Source organism: Sardina pilchardus, chromosome 3 (assembly GCF_963854185.1).
Source record: "Sardina pilchardus chromosome 3, fSarPil1.1, whole genome shotgun sequence".
In the NCBI taxonomy this organism is placed as follows: domain Eukaryota; kingdom Metazoa; phylum Chordata; class Actinopteri; order Clupeiformes; family Clupeidae; genus Sardina; species Sardina pilchardus.
Genome location: NC_084996.1, coordinates 9266671 through 9285467, shown reverse-complemented (window position 1 = coordinate 9285467; position 18797 = coordinate 9266671). Strand labels below are relative to the sequence as shown.

At 40.8% G+C, this 18797-nt stretch overlaps 1 pseudogene and 2 gene segments (V, D, J or C); all 3 read right to left on the bottom strand.

Annotated features, from left to right (window-relative positions):
- Nucleotides 1-13880: 13880 nt before the first annotated feature.
- LOC134076564 (immunoglobulin heavy variable 1-46-like) lies at nt 13881-14341 on the bottom strand. The segment is given in 2 exon segments: nt 13881-14200; nt 14287-14341. Coding segments are annotated over 2 exon segments (366 nt in total).
- A 1227-nt stretch (nt 14342-15568) lies between these two features.
- Nucleotides 15569-16042, bottom strand: LOC134075836 (immunoglobulin heavy variable 4-61-like; annotated as a pseudogene).
- Nucleotides 16043-17317: 1275 nt separating this feature from the next.
- LOC134076563 (immunoglobulin heavy variable 1-69-2-like) lies at nt 17318-18022 on the bottom strand. The segment is given in 2 exon segments: nt 17318-17761; nt 17847-18022. Coding segments are annotated over 2 exon segments (354 nt in total).
- Between the last annotated feature and the right edge of the window lie 775 nt (nt 18023-18797).

The following is an 18797-nucleotide window of genomic DNA, read 5'->3' as shown; positions in this document are numbered from 1 at the left end:
GGGAACAAAGCTTTTCCCATTCTTTATGTTTCTTTAAATAGTCTCTAATCTGTAAGAACCTGAAAAAGTCTTCATTTCCTAAGTCATACTTTTCTTTAATTTGTTCGAATGACTTTAATACTGTTCCTTCAAATAACTGGTCCAAGACTTCTAAACCCTTGTCTTTCCATCTTTCAAAACCCTTATCTAGTCTCGCTGGAATGAATTCTAAATTTTTAGCTATGCTTATGGCTCTGGATATGGTTGTAGGCAATTGTACTTTGTTTCTCACAGTAGACCATACTCTCAAAGTATTTTTAACCCATATGTTTGTAAGCTTTTTCATCCTAGCTTTGTCTAAGTTGAGGAATGGGAGGGTGCTCAATGGAGCATCTAAACATTCAGATTGTTCCATCCCTACCCAAACAGTATTGTCTTGAGTTACCCAGGAAACTATGGATCGTAATTGGGCTGCCCAGTAATATTGTTTCAAATTGGGTAAATTCAGACCACCATTGATTTTTGTGCATAGTAACCTTCTGAGTTTAAGTCTAGGGGGTTTGCTTTGCCATATGAATTTTGAAAACCATTTTCCTATAGTGGTGAAAGTAGCGGAGGGGACAGGAATAGGCAAAGATTGGAAAAGAAAAAGCAGTCTGGGAAGGATGTTCATTCGAATAGTCTCCACTCTTCCCATCAAAGAAAGTGGCAGTATTTCCCATCTTAAGAGATCTGCTTTAATAGAATTCATCAACTTCCCATAATTGGCTGTGAACATTCTTGATAGATCGGTGGTTAAAATTATTCCTAAGTATCTGAAAGTTTGTGACCAGCGAAAATGAAGTCTTCCTGTTAATTGTGTAGGCCACTGCCCCTTTAGCATCATAGCTTCTGACTTGGATTCGTTAATCTGATATCCAGAGAGTTCACCATACTCTTTAAGAGTGTTCATTAGAGCAGGTACAGAGACAATAGGGTCACCTATATAAGTTAAAATGTCATCCGCATATAGTGATATTTTATGTTCTGTATTTCCCATATCCATTATCCCTTTTATTTTCTCATTCTGTCTAATTGACGCCGCCAAGGGCTCAATGTTTATAGCAAACAGCAGGGGGCTAAGACAATCTCCCTGTCTCACCCCTCGCTGCAGGCCAAAGAACTCCGAGCAGCATCCATTCACTCTGACTCTTGCTTTTGGCTGTTTATAAATAGTTGTTACCCATCTTATAAATTTTGAATGAAAGCCCATCCCAGATAATGTCTTGAACAGAAACTCCCAATTCACAGTGTCGAATGCCTTCTGTGCATCAAAGCTTATTAGCATTGACGTCTGTTTATTTTTCTTTGCACAGGTAATTAGTGTGCTTGCTGAAAGCAGCACACTATTGTTCTTCCTATTATTATCAAATTTATTTATCTTGCGGAACATTTTTGTCTCCCTATCTTGTCCTAGGGATTTGGAGCTAGAGACGCCGTTCCACTTCTCACGCGTGCGTCCTGATGCGAGGATGGTGGCTTGTATAAAGCTTTTCGATACGCCTTGTCGTTCTCCCGTTATTCCAGTTTTTCCGGTCGATTTTTCCCCATAGGAATGAATGGAAAAGCGACTTTTGAGCGCTGATGCCCACACATTTTTCCACCTGTAGCCCAAACCGTAAGACATAAAGTCATGGAATTTAGTATGCTGATAGAGGAGACTACCCTGATTGACACCACCAGGTTTCATGCTCGCCACTCTCACGCTCTAGCGCCACCAACTGGTCAAAGATGGAAAACACGTTCATGCCCGTAACTTTTGATCCGTATGGCCGATTTTGATAAAACTTATACCATTGGAATCCTCTGACTCAGCCGATTCCAACGAACCATATGATGTCATTTTCCGCCATGATGGATTTTCCGCCATTTTGAATTTTGTCCAAAGTCAAAGTAAAGCTACCCTGGCCGCATAGTTTATCCGATCGTCATGAAACTTGGCACACATGATCTACAGACAAAGGCGGATCAACCGCCTTGATTTCGCCTTCATACGTCCAAGCGTTCGCCTGTGATAACCAATTAAATTCAGCAAGCGAAGCCGCCAAACAGGAAGTGCGCCTATCTTGGATATGCTGTGACGTATGAAAGCCATATTTGGTGGGATGACATGAGACCCCATCCAAAGCACCCTCAATAAATTTGGTGTTATTTGGTCTGTCGATGGCTCTATAATTAGCAAAAACGTGAGTGTTGGTGAATGTATACTATTAATCGGAATAGCTCATCTTAAATTGCTTTAGGTCATGCCAAAAGGACATTTCAGAGTGATTTAAGATACAATGTTGATATTTAAAAAAAAAAATCTATTTATTGCCATTCTTGTAAAAGGTACTGATGTGTATGCCACAGCACAGCATTGTTCCAAGTCTGACGCGTACAGTTCAATGACATCATGATTTCAAACTCGATATTATTCAATCCTCGATTGACTGACATGAGATGGTCCGCAACGGTACACCAATCGTGTAATTCTAGGCTTGTCCGCATCGTTGTCTCACCTTGAGACTGGGTAATTCTTAGAGATGCCATGGTCCCGAGGGACAAGTACGGACTTACTCGCTGTTGAATTCAATGTGTGTTCAGTTGTTATATATAGTAGACAATCACACGATGTTTCTCAGTGATGGTGTGTTTTGGATCATTTGTATTGACCTGAGCATTCTGGGTATTTCACTCAGAGGATCATATGACACCCCCACAAAGCAGGCGAAATACCGGAAGTAGAGTGGTGTGCGTGAGGCAACGAGGATTTTAATTAGAATGTAGTCCTATGGAAATCGCAGTTACACTTTCAACAGTAAGTGTGTTTAGACTTCGAATTTCGTCACATAATTTATATCATAGCCACCTAAGAGTTTACCAAAGATAACGTTGTTGTCCATTTCAATTTAATAAATGTTTCTGAATTTGGGGAGGTCTCCTTATGGAGGTTATGGGGTTATGTTTTCCATGTATTCCTGTAGGAAAAGGTTGTGGCTTACACTTTCATAAAGTTTGTATATTTACACTTCAAATTTCGTTACACCATTTATATCATAGCCACCCTAAGGTTTAACAAAAATAACAACGTAGTCCAATGTTATTTTAATGCATTTTTCGGAATTTGAGAGGTCTAGTTATGAGGGTAGGTTAGCTAACTGCAGTTCAAATGCTAATCGCGACTAGCATCGCTAGTTGGTTTTAACTTTACCGAGGCTGTTTATACTGAATTGCAGCTGCTGTTATGAAGACAGTTTGGAGCCTGGCAGACGTGAAGGCAGTGAAAGGTAATGAAATGCATGGTCCAAGTAGCCTGGGAAGCCGTCTAGTTATGAGGGTAGGTTACCTAACTGCAGTTCAAATGCTAATCGCGACTAGCATCGCTAGTTGGTTTTAACTTTACCGAGGCTGTTTATACTGAATTGCAACTGCTGTTATGAAGACAGTTTGGAGCCTGGCAGACGTGAAGGCAGTGAAAGGTAATTAAATGCATGGTCCAAGTAGCCTGGAAAGCCAAACTATGTTAACTGTAGCCTAAGTTTAATATGGAACGAGTACATGTTGCTGATATCATTTCGCAACTCATCGAGCTAGCAAGTCAAGCTAGTCTACATCAGGCAGTGCATAGATAATATTATTACACTTTTTTACAGTCAATGAAGCACCAAGTGAAAGTCAATGTTTGCTTTATATCCAGTGGCAGTGGTGCTGATGTCGTTTGAATAAGTACAGTAAACTTAGTCAGAAGATCTAAAAATATTTGCATTCATGCTAGCTGTATGGTCTATGTGCCACCTATGAATCCCCCTGTTGCAAGCTGCTGCCAAGTAGGCTGGTCATGTCTAAAGCGTGATTATTTTCAATAACTACTCCTCCTGATTGATTGTCATTGACACCGTCAGGGTATGGCTTACCAAGACAGGGAGAAAGTAAGCTGTGTATGGCAGGTGCGTGTGGTAGGCTAGGCAAGGCAGTGCTATTCCATGTAAACTGCAGTGGTGGACTGCGTGATCGCTGGTCAGGCCACCCCCAACCAGCAAAATGTGACGTGATATATATCTATATGTCTATATACTGTATCTATCTAGGATATCTGTATATATCTATGTATCTATCTATAATCTGCACTTTTTACTGCTGAACCGTGTCTTGCCCGTTTCTCTTTACTCCTCTCTCATGTCAATCTCAAGGGGGCTTGTTCAGTGGTCCCCAACGTGACGCAATAGAGTACATTGAGGGGGAAAGAAGAATCCTTGCAAACCTCAAATCATTGCAACATCAAATAGGCCTACAATGGATAACAGTTTAGATGAGTAGTACCTAATGCAAATTTGTTTAATAATGCAAACCTTGCAATACGGCCTTTAACATATGTGATATTTTGGATACCCATTTCATTGCAGAGGATAGGGTAATTGTGTTTGAAGGGGACGTGACTTAACATAGGCTATAATTAACTATTTTTACGACTTGATTCAAAGCAAGGTCGGGGGCATATATTTTTTTTTTTACAGTTAAGAGTTTTGCGACACTCAATGTGTCGCTACCATGGCAGGATTTTTCTGCTTGGCTTTCGTTATGAAGCTTGACTTGACCTGTCATCGATGCTGCCCCGTCAGTGCAAACTACGCATATCCCTGCTAACTTAACTGGAAAGCTATACTGGACGCGTAACTGAAGCGTTCCGTTCGCGACGCGTACAATTCATTTTAGATGACTGGTCCATCTCCCACATCTGTTATAGCTACTTTAATAGTGGAAGCTAATTCAACACTTCAGTTCTGCACCGGATGTAGCTCCCCTGTACGCTCATGATTTGTAAAGCAGGCAACAATTCTGTTACCCTGAACATCTCATCTCCGGTAGCATTGTCCAGTTCTTTGCCAAATAAAATGATCTGAAATCTCATCATCCACGTATCTCACGTTAGCGATCAACTGGCAAGGCCAACTGGTCAGTGGAGTTTTTCCATTTCTTATGCAGCATCTGGCCCTAGCATCACTTTAACCATTTGCAGGCTAGAATGAGCGACTCTGTTAAATTGTGTGGCTTTTTTAAATTTAGCAAACAAATCTGAAAAACGAGCCACACGCACGATAGAAAGCATAGCATTCAGTGTCTTTGTTCTGGTGCAGCACATTCCGAGGTTCATGTGGAAGCGAATGCACTCTCTTTAAAAACATATCCATTGCGTGCACCTGCATTCTGCCGTCTGCTGTCAATACAGAACAACAAACAAACAAACTTAATGTTAACGAAGTTGTTAACATTACGCCCTGAAGTAAAGTAAACTGTAGCCTATTGTTGTTTGTGCTGCAAAGAAAACTTGAATTGATATAATTGCAATATAATTATTATGGCCAAATTTCTTTTTATGAAATGATATATCAAAGCAGGTAGAAGTAACTGTAGTCACTTGACATTTCTGAGGATTTACATATTTCCATCAGGGCAGTGGTATAGAAATTCTTCAGTGGAGGGACCACACTAGTTAATCACGCCATCAACACCTTCTTACCTTTTCTTCTGTTATTACTATTCTTTAACTTTATGGTAGAAAGTGAGTCCAGCAAATTGAGAACCTAGGATCCTGTTTATGTTTATGAATGTGACTCCAGTATATGTTGAGACATATGAGTGGAAAAGGGGGTTACATTTATATAATGCAAATGATTATGTTAACAATGTCATCGAATATGTTGTACAAACAAGAAGAGCGAAATGGTAAACTTTTAAGAAATCATCATCCACATCATAGTATGATGCTGTGTGGGGTTATGGACTTGACAGTTTTGCATGGAATTGCCCATGCAGTATATACATATTTAAGCAATATAGCACGAGTGGGAGTGGGTTGTTGCTAGATATTCCCACGGGTGTTGTTCGGCCGTAGCCTCCGGCCTCGAGGCTACGGCCGAACAACACCCGTGGGAATATCCAACAACAACCCACGATCACGAGTGCTATATTGCTTTTATACAACAATTCTACCACTTCTTTTTTGTGCTAATTTCCCATTATCATGTAAACGTTTAAATCGCTAAAACTGTCTTGTTTGTAGAACTAACTTCTCTCCGCCACAAATTTCTACTTCATGCAGGACAAACTGCCGTTACTAGTTCTAAATGGATGGTTGCTATGGCCAAAGGCCAGTCATTAGTTCTAAAAGCACGTTGCTATGGCCAAAAGCCAGTCGTTAGTTCCAGAGCCATATAAAGAGAGAGTTGCGACAACTCCATTGACGCTAATGTTCCATATTTTCTCAACAATAGTTCCCGGAAGTTAGGATCGAACACTCGTTAACAGACTGTAAAAGACGGTTATTTTATGATTCTAATGAACAGTCAGAATCGCTTCCGGGAACTATTTGAACTACTTTAAGTTACACGAACCACGTCACAAACCGAATTTTCTGTACCCGAGTTGTCGCAACTCTCTCTTTATATGGCTCTGGTTAGTTCTATCTCTCCCGTTGTCAAGCAATGTAGAATCTAGCCTAATAAACGTTAGCTCGCATTGCGTCTGGTTAGGACATGCTTTTAGCTTTGAAACATCACTATTTTACTTAGCCTACATGCCATCCAACTAGCTAATATCCACCTCCGTCATATTCTATGTTCTGAGCGTCTGTATTTCAGCTTGGATGCAACGTGACAGTTCGGTTTACACTTGACAATTTGACATTGTATCGCGGAGTGATTTATTATTAGCTGTGAAAAGTCCGAGTGGATTATCGTGGGATATCTCAACTCATGGAACGTCTCTCGGCCAATCAGAAACAAAGAAACCGCTTCATAGAACCCAATTGTTGTATAATAAGATTTGACACATTGCAGTTTTTTAATGGTGGGGTTATTTATAAATCAAAGAATTGTGGGTAGATGTGGGTGAACTGTGCAACATGCAGTTTGTGGACATGAGGCAGACGTAACAGACAGATATTTGTGTTTGAGGGGGTGATGTGTATGTGTGTGTGTAAGTGTGTGTGTGTGTGTGTGTGTTTATGTGAAAGTCTTCGTTGCTGGTCAACTCAGCGACATGCAGTTTGTGGACAAGAGGCAGATGTAACGGACTGACGTTTCTGTTTGAAAGAGTTGTGTGTGTGTGTGTGTGTGTGTGTGTCTTTGTTGCCGGTGTACAGTATTTCTGAATATGAATGCTGTCTGGACAGGAAATGGCACAGCTTTTATCACATGCAACCAATCCAAAATCGATTTCATATTCAGAAACGTTAACCAGTAACAGCCTGGTTGCTTTGACATATCAAAACCAAATTTTATCCTATTACATCATTTGAACAGGTGAGTCGTCCTGTTTATTTTACCATCCATTTGAGGCTATAACACATTGCAACTTATTCAACAGTGAGTAAACTGCGGATGTTCCCGCATAACAGAATAGCTATAACATTAGGCTACTCGTATTTGTTCTAGAAACATGCCTAGTTCCTTAGGCTCCCTCCTTCCTTCAGTGGTCAAAATCTCTACAAATCAATGGCTAAATCTTTTAACTAATCACTTAAACCTAGAAAAGCTTACTGCATCTTTGAAAAACAACATAACATCTTATGAAGACTCATGGTCCCCTTTTCTGCAATATTTCCAGTGCTGATCCCTCAGCCAATGAACTCTGACACTACTATTTATGCTTCTCTGTAACAATTGTGAACTGTTGCTGCTCAATATATCTAGTTATGATTAAGTAGCTCTGTAAACAGGCAAACGTTGTCATGAGTATGTCTATGTTAAATGTTGTCATTGTGTATTTTTGTGTGTCATTTCTATAATAAAATTATAAAAAAAAAAAAAAAAAAAAAAAAAAAAGTGGTTACGTGTTTCATGCTGGCTACACGTGAACAACTCATACTTAATTCAACACAAGGTCTACAGACCTTAGAGGTGTACATTTCATTTTCATGCATCAAAGCGTTAGCCCTTGACAGCCAATCAAATTCTATGTTGAAGCGTCCAAACAGGAAGTGAGGTCAAATCTCGGAGACGCTTTGAGGTATTGAGACCATATTTGGCGGCATGATTTTGGACACCATCCAAAGTAGCCTCAGTAAATGTGTTGTAATTTGGCCACTAGGGGGCGCCGCAATTAGCAAAAATGCATTTTGGCTCATATCTCTTTACGTCTTTGGGATGACATCTACATTTTTACATTGGAGGTGCTCTGGGCCATACCACTGATGAATCTAGGCAACTTGTCAGGTCAGTGTAAGAATTCGGCAATCGAGGGCAACGCCGCCAAACTCGAAGCAGCTTCGCGTCTTGGCCAAACTTTGGCGCTTTGACCTGAGGACAAGCGGTCGTGTCTCCTACCGGGCGCTGTCGTGGCGCGTCTGAGCAAGCACACTTCGCACTTTCCCACCGGGAAATGCATTCTAGTTACGTTTAAAGTTCTCCTTATGTTATTAGCGCCCTGTCTGCATGGAATAAACCCTGTTTGGTCTGACTTAATAAGTGACCCAATGTGTCTTTGAACTCTTTGTGCTAAGATGCTTGTCAGCAATTTCTGGTCATTACATAACAGGCTAATGGGTCTATACCCTTCACATAGTGTTGGGTCTTTTCCTTCCTTGTGTATCACAGATATGATGGCTTGTGACCAGGTCTCAGGCGGGTTACCCTCAGATAGAGCATATCTAAACACCCCAGTCAACACTGGTGTCAGGTCATTAATAAAGCACTTATAAAATTCTCCAGGGAGACCGTCAACTCCTGGGGATTTACTATTTTTTAACCTCTTTATTGCATTTCTTATTTCTTCATCTGTTATGGGTGATATCATATGTGATGACACTTCCTCTGTTAATGTAGGGAGTTTTAATTTTTTAAGAAAGATGTCGGTGTTATCGGTTATCAAAGGTGACTTAGGTTCCTTATATAAGTTGTGATAGAATGTTGCAAAGGCCTCTACCACTTCTTTGGGGTGTGAGACTGTTTTACCATTTGTTGGATGAACTACTTTGGCAACAGTTCGGTTGGCCTGGGCTTTGCGAAGTTGAAAGGCTAAAAGACGGCTAGCTCTGTTTCCACTCTCATAGTACCTCTGCTTAGTAAATCTTAGAGCTCCTTCTGCCTTCAGTGATAACAGTTTATCTAAAGCTTTTCTTGCTTCTGTAAGTTCTGTAATGACGTTGCTTGAACCTGTGCCCTGGTGTTGCCTCTCTAACAACTTTATTTTATTTTCTAGTCCCAACTGTTCCTCCTGTCGCATTCTCTTCAGTTTGGATGAAACCTGTATAATTTTCCCTCTCATAACAGCCTTTGCTCCCTCCCACAATATTGTAGGGTTGACTTCTCCGTTATCATTTGTCTCAAAATAATCATTTAAATGTTGCCTCAGTTCCTCAACAATTTCCGTGTTATTCAGTATTGATACATTCATTCTCCAATACTTGAAACAAGAGTGTGTTCCCAAGTTTAGTTTCAACATGATTGGAGCATGGTCACTTATGGTTATAGGCTCAATATGACAGTCAATTACCTTATACATATACTGTGGGGGAATGCAGAAAAAGTCAATTCTAGAATAACTGTTATGCACATTGGAGAAAAAACTGAAGTCTTTCCCTTTGGGGTTTTTAACTCTCCATGGATCTACAAGACCCAATTCGAAATGAAATTATTTAACATATATGTTTTTGAATTCAATTCAATATCTTGAATTTCCCCTTGGGGATCAATAAAGTATCTATCTATCTATCTATCTATCTGTTTTAGGGCTTGGAGCCCCCTTTTCCATTGGCATCCTATCCATCTTTCCATTTTGTACTGCATTAAAGTCTCCTCCCATTATCAACATTCCTTTGGAATTATCTGTTATAATATTTGCCAGCTCTTTGAAAAAATGTGGGTTGTGCTCATTTGGAGCATATACATTTAGAATAGAGAATTCAAGTTCTCCCACAGTTCCCACCACCATTACAAATCTTCCTAATTTGTCCTTAACCACCTTTTCAGTACTGAAAGCCAAGGCTTTATTTATTAAAATCGCCACCCCTCTTTTCTTTCCATGTGAAGCACTGACTAACCCATTCTCTTCTTAGTTTCACATGTTCATTATCACTTAAATGAGTTTCTTGTAGAGCAATTGAACAATATGTTTTCTTTAACTGATTGAATATTTTTTTCCGTTTTATAGGATGGTTCAAACCATGGACATTATAACTGACTATATTCAACTTATTCATAGACGACTGTACCCCTTCATACCCTGTAAAATAAACATCCTTTCTTCTATATAAACATGATGCACATTATATGACTGCACAGGTATACCGCTTACATGTAAAAACAAGTAATGTAAAGAACAAGAACACTCAATCAAAAGGAAGAAAGAACTGACTTCCAAAAGCCCGACTGATTCAAAACGCATCAGTCTCAACAAGGACGGAGAGTTGTGATTAATCTCTCCGGGGGTGTGCACTATGTGCGAAAGGCTATAGGCTACGCAAGTCAAACGCCTTTGCTATGGCCCGTAGGTTGCAGGATCGCCAACTAAAAAGAAAAAAGGGGGGGGGAAACAAAAACTCCTCCGTTGAGGAGAGTCTAATCTTATATATTTTTATGTAGCGTTCTATGAATATACTAGCCAAAACGTGTCTATCTTACAACGGATGCGAATAATAGCCTGAGTTAACCAAGACCTAGGCTACTTACAGTGTTGGGGAGTAACGCATTACATGTAATTGAGTTACGTAATTTAATTACAAAATAAATGTAACAGTAATATATTACAGTTACTGTAGAAAAATGTGTAATTCAATTACAGGTACTTTTGACATTTTTCAAAATTACAATTTGAATTACATCTCAATATTGTCAGCAAAACCTTGCAAAGATTGTACAGTATGTAAAAAGAACTGCTTCCCTCCACAGCCATAGTTTGATATGGGACCTTCTGATAGGCTCTATCACGTCTACAGCACCATCAGCGTACACAGTGTACTGTGTAGGCCTACTTGCCTGCCTGTAAACGTTTTATGATTATCATTATATTATCCTCACAAAAAATGTGATGCTAATTCATGTATTGAATGCCCTTGCTGCCTTGTGCGCTTGAGTACAGAACTGCTCGGCAGCCTGTAGAGTAGGCCGAAATCTTCGCATGGATTTGGGGACTATATATCATTAAAAAATTAGGAAAAGTAATCAAAAAGTAATCAAAAGTAATTAGTTACGTTACTCAGAAAAAGTAGTTCAAATAGTTACACTACTATTACATTTTAAACAGAGTAACTTGTAACTGTAACACATTACATTTATAAAGTAACCTCCCCAACACTTTACTACACAGCTCACAGACGTCAGTCTTTTTGAAGGAATCTTTTCAGATCTGCGTTGGTCATCCCGGTATGCCTGTGTGCTGTATCCGACCAGTTGTTCTGTAAAAGTTCATTGAGAAGAGTTTCCCGTTCATCACGTTCCACATGGATGCCCATGCCCTGGAGAGTTTCGGTTGCGTCCCCGAGGGTTGTGAAGGTCTTCACGCCGGAGTCTAGATGAATTTTTAACTTTGCTGGGAATGGCGATTGCACTTTAATGTTCTTCTCTTTCAGTTGCTTTATGACGTCCCTCACTTGTTTGCGTTTCTTCTGAATGTCAGCAGTGTAATCTTGGTCAAAGAACATTTTCTGGTCGTTTTATGTCACTCCTCCACGACGCTTCCACGCTTCCTGAATCACCGTCTCCTTAACCCTGTAGTCCAGGAATCGGACGATAATGGACCGGGGTGGGTTCTTGGGATCTTTAGGCTTCATAGTGAGAGAGCGGTGTGCTCTTACTATGTTCAGGTTCAGGCCGTCGGGCAACGCCAGTGATGTTCGGATAAGGTCACTCATGAAATCCAACATGTTGCTGTTGTTTTCTTCGTCCTCTTTCACTCCATAGATGCGTAGGTTGTTCCTTCTCGCCCTCGATTCCAGATCCTCTCGATGGAGTAAATAGCGGAGGGCTCTTTCGTTTCGTTGAGATTTTTCTTCGGAGTCAACCAATCTGTCTTCATACTCTGTTATTCGTTGTTCGAGTTGTGTCGTCCTGTCTGCCACTTCACTAAGAGCAGTTTCTACCCTCGTTAAAGATTCTTTGGTATCCTTAGATGCTTCAGCATGCTCCTTCCTCAACGTACGCAGTTCGGCTAGCACAGCCGCCATGCTTTCTTCACTTGGCTCCGAATCTGTTTGTTGGTCTTTCGTCTTAGATGGTTTGTTGGTCCTTTTCTCCGTTTCTTTTCGGTTGGTCGCCATTGTGAATTCTTAATATGGTTGTTTTAAGTTGTTTTTAGGAAAATAAAATTGCGTTTTGGCTAGTTTTTTAGACTCTCCTCGGGAGCTCTGAGATCAGGCTGTTGCCTCGTTCATGACGTCACCGGAAGTCAAAATGCAACACTTTTGAATAAACAGTAGCCTATATCTTCAAGTCACTCACTGACCTTTTTTGTCAGAAAATGTTTCAAAAGGAGAAACAAATGAATAATAATTTGTCACACAGCATAAAATAGCACATAATAACCAATGTTATCAGTGAATAATTGTCATTTGTCAATTGTCAGGGACTCTTATAAATGCCCCTATGTTGAATAGTTGATAAGCAATTGGCGGACAGGGGTCCCTCAGCCATGTCTCTATCGGTCAAGGGGTTCTCTCAAGACCTCTGACCTGCAGTGTTATGAAATTATATTCAAACATGCAATGTGAAGCTAAATTAAAGCCTGCTTAATTAATCAAAAAAAAAAAGTAGGCTACTTCAAGAATCAATTGCATGTACCTAAATAGTTATTTAGAGACAAGAACCCATTAGGTATATGCATTTAGTTAATCACTTCTATGTCTTAAAGTGTACAAATAATTTGTTGTCATTGTTTGTTTCTTTTGGGGTTTTTTACATTTCAGACATAATGCCCTTGTGCATTGTGCATAAATTGTACCGTACATTTTTCTAATGTGGTACAAAGATGAGCACAGAGCTTTTGAAACTGCCAGCACTCTACAGGCACGGTGAGAGGAACATGTGGTTAATGTGCAAGAGACACTAAGCCAGCACTTACTGGAAGGAAAGAGTAGCTGTTTAACCACATTTGATGGCTTGCATGCTTGTAAGATAGCACAAGAACAGTCTGCTTTGCATAGCACAGTTTGCTTTGCAGCATCTGCATTATTATTTGTGGATAAAGTGGTCTACAAGGGCGTATCACCTAAGAGCAAAACATGAGCGCCTAATTTTACTTGAAGTCAAACTGATAAAAGCTGAAAGTTGGAAACACATCCATCATTTTAAAATCTGCTGTTCTCCTCTCCACCACCCACAGAAAGAACACCTGTGCCATGAATGGAGTCCATATTATCTTTAACTGCTGACTGCATATGCTCTACTATAACTGAAATAATATATGGAGACAAAACTCCTTCTGTAATGTGTATATCAAAAGCACAAACTGGAATCACACAGTTGTTGATATACAGTAACAGTATGTATCATTTTTGTAAATATGTGTTGACTTGGTGTAGATGCAAAAATCATCATAACTGACTATTGGTTTTAACTGTATCTACAATGAAGATAAACAACAAGTGGTTGTTTGTATCAGTGAGTCTCGGACACAGCTGTGTCTCCAGCCTGTAGATTCTGGCCCTGTAGAGTCACTGAGCTACTGGACGTGTCTCTGGAGACACTGAACTTGATCAGAAACTGTTTTGATACTTTGAGGTTATTTGAGGTCTCAGACTGTCTTTAGGTCCTTAATGCCACATCCTGTTTCTGAATGAGCAACTATTATGTTACTGTGGACCATTACTGCCCCCTGGTGGTTATCTGTATGGCTGCCCATTGCAAGACAGTGACCATGTTTTTGTACGTCTCCACTCAGTGTTTGTGTCACTGTGTCTCTCTTGCACAGTAATACACAGCAGAGTCCTCTGCCCTCAGACCAGACAATTTCAGATACACCATGCTGTTGGTGTCGACTCTGGTGATTTCAATGCGGCCTTGGACACTGTTGGCATAGCTGGTGCCACTAGTACCCGTATAGACAACACCCATCCACTCCAGTGCTTTCCCAGCAGGCTGTCTGATCCAGTGCATGTAGTAGCTTCCAAAAGTAAACCCAGATCCTTTACAGGAGAGGCTGAGAGTGTCACCAGGTTTCTTCAACACTGCACTGGAGGGAATGGACTCCATGCTTTGGCTTTTCACCACTGCTGAACAAGGACAGAAGACAAATTATTCAGACTACATCTCTAGTACCAATCTCAAAAGTGGTTTGCCATTCAGAGACACTCACAGGCTATGGTGCTGAGTAGCAGTATTAGTGAGAGTGTGTCCTTCATCCTGTGGGTGTTGATGTGAACTCAGCTGCAGCTCACAGTTGTGCAGCTCCCCATAAGTACTGATGGACACCCAGCACTGAGTTTGCATAATCATGGCAAGCAGGTTGTGCAAGAGGGTATGTCATTTATCTCCACATGCAGGATGTCTTCGACATCTATTAGGTTTGTTTGTTTGTTTGGTTGGTTGGTTGGTTGGTTGTAGTGTCAGCTAACACAAATAATTTTGTAGAGGCTTAATGTAGGCCTATCTACTGAATTACACGTTTGTGTGTGTGTGTGTGTGTGTGTGTGTGTGTGTGTGTGTGTGTGTTTGTGTGTGTGTGTGTGTGTGTGTGTGTGTGTGTGTTGGTAGTGGGGCAGGGGTAATAGAGGTACTACGATTCTCCAAATCCTTGATTCGATTTCATTTTTGCAATTTTGCAAATACATTACTATATTAAAATGGTGGATATAGCGTTTTGGAACCAAACTCTCAATATACAGTATGCACACACACACTATTGATCAAAAGAAAATAAACAAATACAAATCATATCAAAGCATGTATGTCTTGTCTCATATGGCTGATTGCAAGCAAGTCCTTAACTATTCTTGTACTTCTTTCCCACGTCTGTAATGTTGAAATTAAGTAGGCCTATAACAACCATTTTTTAACAGGAAGTGTGGTGGTATTTCTTTGCTGCTGTAACGCCTGCAAGGCAGACATACGCTGTTTTTCGGGAAACTTAATCTGTGAGTCATCATTAAGGAACAACAGTCTAGGTTGTAAAGGAATATCCATTTCCAATAACTCTAACAAGATATCAGTTACCCTTTTCCAAAATAATATAGCAATCGTCACGCCCCCCTGTGGTAGTTCATGCTTGTGTACAATGCTGATTCCTGGGTTCGACAATACAGTGACGCCTGTGTTACAACGGTCTCCGTGTTCTTCCTTAATCATCATTAATAGTGTGTTTATTAGTCCTAAACTATACTACACACATCAGCTTAAACGTGCCAGGAATACCTTTATCACATAAAACGCAATTCAAGCTTGCTGTTTTCTTGGCATGATACCAATTGATTTGTGTCCAGTATGCTCAGTATGACAGAATTTTGTATAATTTGATGATCAAGGTTTTTTTTTAAATATATGAGGTCGTTTTAATAAGACACACTTTTATGAAACATTCTGCCATTAAAGTAATTTTCATGAATATATAGAGTTTTTGTAGTTGTAAGTGGTTGTTTGTATCACAGTGAGTCTCGGGCACAGTAATACCAACGTCTGTGTCTCCAGCCTGTAGATTCTGGCCCTGTAAAGTCACTGTGTTACTGGACGTGTCTCTGGAGACACTGAACTTGTTCTTCAGGGCATTGTTTTCATTTTTGCTTCCAGTGTAGTAGAGCGTGTTTATCCACTCTAAAGGTTTTCCTGCTGCCTGACGAATCCAGGCTGTTCCATAGTAGCTGCTATCTGTAATGGAAGCTCCAGTCACTTTGCAGGTAACTGTCAGAGACTCTCCTGGCTTTACCATGATGGAGCTGGGCTGAGTGTGTTCAAAAGCACAATCTACCCCTGAAAAACAAACAGAACCCAACATTTTCACAAACATAAAATCCATAAAAATGCAAGGACTTACGTTCAAATTACTTCTAAATAAGCTATCAAAAACCTACATGTCACCACCAGTAGCATCAACAAGCATGTTTGTGTTGAGGAGGTTGATGTTAGTGACATGGCTTGGGTGTGCTCCAAGATCAGATGAAGTAGCCTAAAGTCACACAGAGGCTTTATACATGGAAGATGGAAGGTGGTATTTGCAGATGTGTTGGTGTCATGGGTCATGGAGAGCTCTTATGGCTGTTATACCTCCCCCTACTGACTAAAAGAGGTGGGGGTTTATGTAATGAGACAACACACAGGATGAGTAGCCTGGAAGCCAGCCGGACTAAACCCCGCCCATAACATTTGAGGTTGGGAAGTTCGGTCCGGACATGTTGAGAAGCAACCCGAACCAGAGTGCGGCCTTTACTCAAAATGGAGGTTTTATAACTGAAACGATTATTTCTGAAAACGTGAGAAAGTGGAGATTTGGGGAAACTCCGGTTTCATATAGCCTACAGGTCCAGTCAAAGGTTTAGGGTCACTTAGATATTTCCATTGTGGGGGGTCCATTTCCAATTTCCATTCCACTCCATTATAGAATAGCTGATATCAGTTGCATTGTTTTTTTTTAATCAGGTCAGCAGTTTCCAGACATTACGTGCTCACATAATTGCAAAGGGGTTCTCGACTACAAAATAGCTGCAATGCAATATCTACATTGCCCATTATCAGCAATCATTCATCCAATGTTCCAAAGGAGAGGAGTTACACCGTCAGATAAAAAACAGTCCGGCATCTGGTCTCAGAAAAACCTCAGATGCAGCTTCAGACTCAATAGTAGATTTCAGACAAAACAGAGGGTGTCCTAATTAAATATAGCCTACACTGTATCCTTGAGAGGAGTGAGGCTTTAAGCCTATAATAAAAAAAAGTTATGTGCTATCCATTGTCCTAGAGATGTACAACAATGTCCACATCAAGTGTACCAGGAGGTTTTCTTAATTTACTCAAATACAATTTTGATTTTCTCTCTTTTTAACTAGTTTGAACTGCATCTGGTTGCAGTTTGATTGTACATCATCTTATACTGCTTCCATCTGAATTTAAAAAGCTATACATAAAAGACAAAAAAAGACTAATCATGGTGTGTACCACATATGTAGCTTGCTGTATGTTACATCTGACACCATACTTGCTATTTATGAGGTTGTTTTAATGATGCACTTTTATTTGACTCACATTCTGGCATTAAAGTTACATCCCTGATAAGAATGTAGCAATACACAACTGTGTTTCCAGCCTGTAGATTCTGGCCCTGTAGAGACACTGTGCTACTGGACGTGTCTCTGAACTTGTTCAGAAACTGCTTTGATACTTTGAGGTTATTTGACAGTTTAGTGGCACTTCATGTTTCTGAATGTGCAGCTGTTATGTTACTATGGGCCATCACTGCCCCCTGGTGGCTATCTGTATGATTGCTCATTACAAGACAGTGACAATGTTTTTGTACATCTCCAGTTGGTGTTTGTGTCACTGTGTCTCTCCTGCACAGTAATACACAGCAGAGTCCTCTGCCCTCAGACCAGACAGTTTCAGATACGCCATGCTGTCGGGGTCGTCTCTGGTGATTTCTATGCGTCCTTGGACACTGTTGGCATAGTTGGTGTCACCATCATAACCCATCCACTCTAGTGCTTTCCCAACAGGCTGTCTGATCCAGTGCATGTCATAATCTGCAAAAGTAAACCCAGATCCCCTACAGGAGAGACTGATAGTGTCACCAGGTTTCTTCAGCACTGCACTGGAGGGAATGGACTCCAGGCTTTCACCTTCCACCACTGCTGAACAAAGACAAGAGGCACAATATCAGACTACATCTCTAGTACCAATCTAAATAGTAGTTTGCCATTCAGAGACACTCACAGGCTGTGGTGCTGAGTAGCAGTATTAGTGAGAGTGTGTCCTTCATCCTGTGGGTGTTGATGTGAACTCAGCTGCAGCTCACAGTTGTGCAGCTCCCCATAAGTACTGATGGACACCCAGCACTGAGTTTGCATAATCATGGCAGCAAGCAGGAGGTCATGCAAGAGGAGGTGATGTAATTTATCTCCACATGCAGGATGTCTTCCGTCATCAATAAGGTTTGATTGTTTGTTGGTTTGTTTTGTTGGTTGGTTAGTGTCAGCTAACACAAATACCTTTGTGGAGTCTAACTAAGCTGTGGCTTGTGTCCTTATAGTAATGTGATGGTCTGCGGGCCTTGTCTGCGATTGCCTTGTTGTGTGCTTTGTGTGTGTCCTGTAGGCGTGGCAGACCATCTGCGGAATTGGAGACACCTGGGGCCGTTGTTTCCCCATCCTTTAAAATGGCTTCCACCCGGACACCTGTCGGAGCTTTTCTTCGGATTCAGATTCAGATTTTATTTGTCACATACATAAAATGCAGTGAAATGTTACAGTTGGCTCCATGCTAGGTAAAAAGAGGCATACAAACTAACATAGAACAGAAACAGTAACAACAACAACAAAAACAACAAAACAACAATACATTCAAGATGTCGGGGGGGGGGGGGGGGGCTATTGCAGGTAGAGTAGAAAGTGCTATGTGCAGTCAGTTCCATTTAAGTGCCGGACGGCTTGGGGGAAGAATCTCTTCCTGAGTCTCACAGTCCTTGCCGCCAGTGTGCAGTATCGTCTTCCTGAGGGAAGCAGAGAGAACAGACCATATAGTCTGGGTGGCTGGGGTCTCTGAGTATCTTGGTGGTCTTGTCCTTGCACCGCTTGGTATAGATGTCCTTTAGGTTAGGGAGTTGCCCCCCTATGGTGCGTTCAGCTGAACGCACCACTCTCTGCAGGGCCTTTTGGTCTTGGATGG